At 51.5% G+C, this 5000-nt stretch overlaps 1 protein-coding gene across 1 annotated transcript in view; it reads left to right on the top strand.

The window, feature by feature from the left end:
* Window positions 1-5000, top strand: part of foxp4 (forkhead box P4) — a 78524-nt gene that overhangs the window by 48773 nt on the left and 24751 nt on the right. The window contains 1 exon segment of the mRNA XM_064304120.1: window positions 2944-3012. Coding sequence (XP_064160190.1) covers window positions 2944-3012 — 69 coding nt within the window.

Below are 5000 nucleotides of genomic sequence, written 5' to 3'. Positions count from 1 at the left end.
TGAGGGTAGCGTCATGGCTATGGCGTGCGGTTACCATAGGTAGACACAAGCCCCTTCCCCCTGCATTTGAAGGACACGGGGGTTTATTCTGTTCTATCCCCCTCCCCCCCCCGCAAATCCCCCGGATCTTTGCTGCAGTCACCTCCCACCTCTCCATTGTGTGCCTGTGAAACAGAGCTCCTAATTGGCTTCTCAGTTCTTTTCCATGCTGCTGGCCCCAAAAACAACATTCAAAATAACAGAAAAGAAGCCTCAGACCTGCCTCTGATTGGCTGGGGAAGAAACCAGGCCGGTGTCTGATTGGCTGGAGCCGTGGTGGCCGTTTCCGAGTAGACTGTGTTCAGAGCAGTGCAGGGAACGCGAGGCGACAGAGAGGCAGCTGATGTCACAACCGATCAGTCCGCTAAACTCTGCGCTGCCCGACCGGCACGGCTCCCCGGGCCAGGTACTCACAGCCCCCCCCCACGGCCCCCCACGGCCCCCCCTCACGCCGGGACTCTGGAGTGACCCCAGCACCCTCCTGAGCAGCACTGAACACATCAGCATTGAAAGCAGGGAGAGCGTTTCATTGGCTGGTTTGCTCTGAGGCCTGCATTGAAAGGAGGGAGAGAATTTCATTGGCTGGTTTTTTCTGAGGGAGCGTTTGATTGGCTGGTTAGCTCTGAGGTCTGCATTGAAAGGAGGGAGAGCATTTCATTGGCTGGTTTTTTCTGAGGGAGCGTTTGATTGGCTGGTTTGCTCTGAGGGAGTGTTTGATTGGCTGGTTTTTTCTGAGGGAGCGTTTGATTGGCTGGCTTGCTCTGAGGCCTGCATTGTGTTTGATTGGCTGGTTTGCTCTGAGGGAGCGTTTGATTGGCTGGTTTGCTCTGAGGAGCGTCGATTGGCTGGTTTGCTCTGAGGGAGCGTTTGATTGGCTGGTTTGCTCTGAGGGAGCGTTTGATTGGCTGGTTTGCTCTGAGGGAGCGTTTGATTGGCTGGTTTGCTCTGAGGGAGCGTTTGATTGGCTGGTTTGCTCTGAGGGAGCGTTTGATTGGCTGGTTTGCTCTGAGGGAGCGTTTGATTGGCTGGTTTGCTCTGAGGCCTGCTCCCGGAGCGCTCCTCTCTGACTGACGGACCGTGCGGAACGCTGGCCGGTTGGGAGCGTCGTTTAAAAATCATTTCTGAAAAGCCCTTCCTGGATTCTGCTCGCTTCATTGACCCCACACATTTTCCGGAGGTCACCTTGGCCAATTTCTTCTTCTGTGAGTTCTGACAAATATATGGGTCTAAAACTGTTACGGGTAATTGCTTGATTTCTTTTTCTGAGAAAAACCCTCAAAACTTTTTAAATCCCCATAGGAATTTTACAATGGTTGCAGGTCTATTCTGAGAGAAAAATAAAAGAGAGGTTTTTTTTGGCCATAAAAGCATTTATAATTTCATTTTTTCAGCATGTCTGACTTGCAGCATGCTTAATATATCAAAGCCTTTTTTTTGGAAAGTTAAAATGAACATCAAGGTCAAAATGTGTTTAATTGTAATTATAATGTAGACTCCTGATTTTTAAAGTCATGTTAACATGCAGTTCTTGAGGAGCGAGATTCTGCAGTGGTATGTAAATATAGTATTACATGAAGGTTTGCATTCTCATACCTGGAGACATGCTCACACTCAGTGTGTTAATGCTCACTGTACACCCTGCAGTGTTAATGCTCTCAGTGTTAATGCTCTCTGTACACACTGCAGTGTTAATGCTCTCAGTGTTAATGCTCACTGTACACCCTGCAGTGTTAATGCTCTCAGTGTTAATGCTCTCTGTACACACTGCAGTGTTAATGCTCTCAGTGTTAATGCTCTCTGTACACACTGCAGTGTTAATGCTCACAGTGTTAATGCTCACTGAACACCCTGCAGTGTTAATGCTCACAGTGTTAATGCTCACTGTACACCCTACAGTGTTAATGCTCACAGTGTTAATGCTCACTGAACACAGTGCAGTGTTAATGCTCACAGTGTTAATGCTCTCTGTACACACTGCAGTGTTAATGATCACAGTGTTAATGCTCACTGAACACCCTGCAGTGTTAATGCTCACAGTGTTAATGCTCTCTGTACACAGTGCAGTGTTAATGCTCACAGTGTTAATGCTCACTGAACACCCTGCAGTGTTAATGCTCACAGTGTTAATGCTCTCCCTACCCCCGGCAGTGGAGAGGCGAGTCAGTAACATCGTAAGGCTGAGAAGGCCCAGCTTATATAAGACTCAAAAACTGTTTATCAGCATCTTAGCTGAGGTGGAAAACATCTCTCTCTCTCTGTCACACACGCACATACACACACACAAACACGCACACTCTCTCACTCACACACACACACACACACACACACACACACAGACAAGCCCCAAAGATGTCCCATCAAATGTATTTCACATGCAACTAGTTGATGGGAGAAAAGGTCAGTTTGATGCATTTAGACTTTAATTTCGATGTAGTCAGAGACATAATTAATTACTTTGCTTTATAGTAATTATGAAGTCTGACCTTGAACTATGTTATTTTCTATTAATCACTTGCACTATGTGACAACATTACTCTTGTTGTGTGTGTGCTTGTCCGTGTTTGTGTGTGTGTGCTTGTCCGTGTTTGTGTGCATGCGTGTGTGTGCTTGCGTGTGTGCGTGTGTGTGTGTGTGCGTGTGTGTGTGTGTGTGTGCATGTGTGTGTGTGTGTGCGTGCGTGTGTGTGTGTGTGCGTGTGTGCGTGTGTGCGTGTGTGTGTGTGTGTGTGTGTGTGTGCGTGCTTGCGTGTGTGTGCGTGTGTGCGTGTGTGTGTGTGTGTGTGCGTGTGTGCGTGTGCGGTCCGTGTGTGCGTGTGTGCCGTGTGCGTGTGGTGTGTGTGTGTCTGTGTGTGTGTGTGTGTGTGTGTGCGGCGTGTTGTGGTGTGTGTCCACGCTGTGCCAGAAGTGAGCCCTGCAGGCTATGATGACTCACCTGCACATGCGTCCATCTGAGCCAAAGCCTTTCAACCAACCTGTGAGTACCTGTCTCACCTGTACCTGTATCACCTGTCCACTGTCTCACCTGTACCTGTCTCACCTGTACCTGTCCCACCTGTCCACTGTCTCACCTGTACCTGTATCACCTGTCCACTGTCTCACCTGTACCTGTCTCACCTGTCCACTGTCTCACCTGTCCCTGTCTCACCTGTACCTGTCCCACCTGTCCACTGTCTCACCTGTACCTGTTTCACCTGTCCACTGTCTCACCTGTACCTGACTCACCTGTCCACTGTCTCACCTGTACCTGTCCCACCTGTCCACTGTCTCACCTGTCTACTGTCTCACCTGTACCTGACTCACCTGTCCACTGTCTCACCTGTACCTGACTCACCTGTCCACTGTCTCACCTGTACCTGTTTCACCTGTCCACTGTCTCACCTGTACCTGTCTCACCTGTCCACTGTCTTACCTGTACCTGTCTCACCTGTCCACTGTCTCACCTGTACGTGTCTCACCTGTACCTGACTCACCTGTCCACTGTCTCACCTGTCCACTGTCTCACCTGTACCTGATTCACCTGTCCACTGTCTCACCTGTACCTGACTCACAGAAATGTGTGCATGTGTGTGTGTGCACGTGTGTGCATGCAGTTTTTGGGACAGCAGTGGACACAAATTGTGGCATCATTATGCTTCAGATATCAGAAACCCACAGAGTGCCCTCTGCTGGAGGAGGTTAATGCGACTGCTGTGGTCCTAGCGCAGTATCACTTTGATTTATTTGGGAAGTATTTAGTAATGGACAGGTCTGGATCAATAACAATTAAAAATAAGCAAATATTCAACTATCCAATGTCTTAACGGTTAAATATCCTCTTATGGTTACAGCTGTGTCCTGTTCAGTCACGTTTAGAGCCACCACAGTTTAGGCAATGTTCCACGAGGTAGCAAGCCACTGCAGAAATGAAAAATTAAGAGAGAACAAGAGGAGGTTTGGAAGGAGGAGGGGGGTGTCACCGCTCTCCAACAGTACCTTTTCGGATATTACAAAGCAATCCCCCCTTCATGAATGGAAATACATTCATATCAGCCGGTGCAGTGCAATTATTAGGTATCTAATGAATATTTCATGGGAAGATTGATGAGGAGTCTTATTAAAATATGAAGATGTTGAAATTAATTGTCAATTAGAAGTGGAGTGTCTTAATTCGAGGGGATATAAATTGTTGCGGTGGAGTGGCAGGGGAAGGAGAAGTAGGGCGACTCTGGGAGCCCAATTTAGCGGACGAGCCACGTTAGCGCCTAATGGGAAATCAGGAAGCGCAGCGGCCGCTGTGCGCGGGATAGAGCGGGGGGCCGGGCGCTGTGCACGGGATGGAGGCGGGGTGGGGGGGGGCCGGGGGCTGTGCACGGGATAGAGCGCGGGGGGGCAGGGAGGGCGGGGGCAGGGGGGGCACGGGGGGCCGGGGCGCTGTGCCGGGATAGAGGGGCGGGGGGGCAGGGAGGCGGGGGGGGCACGGGGGGCCGGGGCCGCTGTGGGCGGGATGGAGGGGGGCGGTGTCTGCGGGGTGGGGGCGGTGCGGGGGTGGCGGCCGGAGTCTGCGGGGGGCCAGGGGGGGCGGAGCCGGGGAAAAAGCAGAGATTGCCCTCAATTAAGACGGTCTGAGAGTGGATGCTGGAAGCTGGCTGGGCTCCAGGCTTAATTAAGTACCTGTTAAACAGTTTCACCCCCTAATTACTCAAGATGGGCCCGGCCGCTTCCTCTGGCTGAGGGAGGGGGCTGGCGGAGTCAATTCAGCGTATTAGTTTTCCGGTGTCCCCCCCCCAAGCCCCCCCCCCCCCCCCCCCCCCCTGCACATGCCCATGATGGTTTTAATTAGGAGAAAACAAGCAGCGCTGTCAGCTGTCCCCCAGTGTGACCGGGGGGGGGCTGGTCCCCTGCTCTGTCCCGGCTGCTAATTGGGCCGAGGCAGGCCGAATACTCAGGGGGCGTGGCCCGGGTGTGGGACGGGTGTTGGGCAGG

Source organism: Anguilla rostrata, chromosome 13 (assembly GCF_018555375.3).
Source record: "Anguilla rostrata isolate EN2019 chromosome 13, ASM1855537v3, whole genome shotgun sequence".
In the NCBI taxonomy this organism is placed as follows: Eukaryota; Metazoa; Chordata; class Actinopteri; order Anguilliformes; family Anguillidae; genus Anguilla; species Anguilla rostrata.
This window is presented reverse-complemented; position numbering and strand designations above follow the sequence as displayed.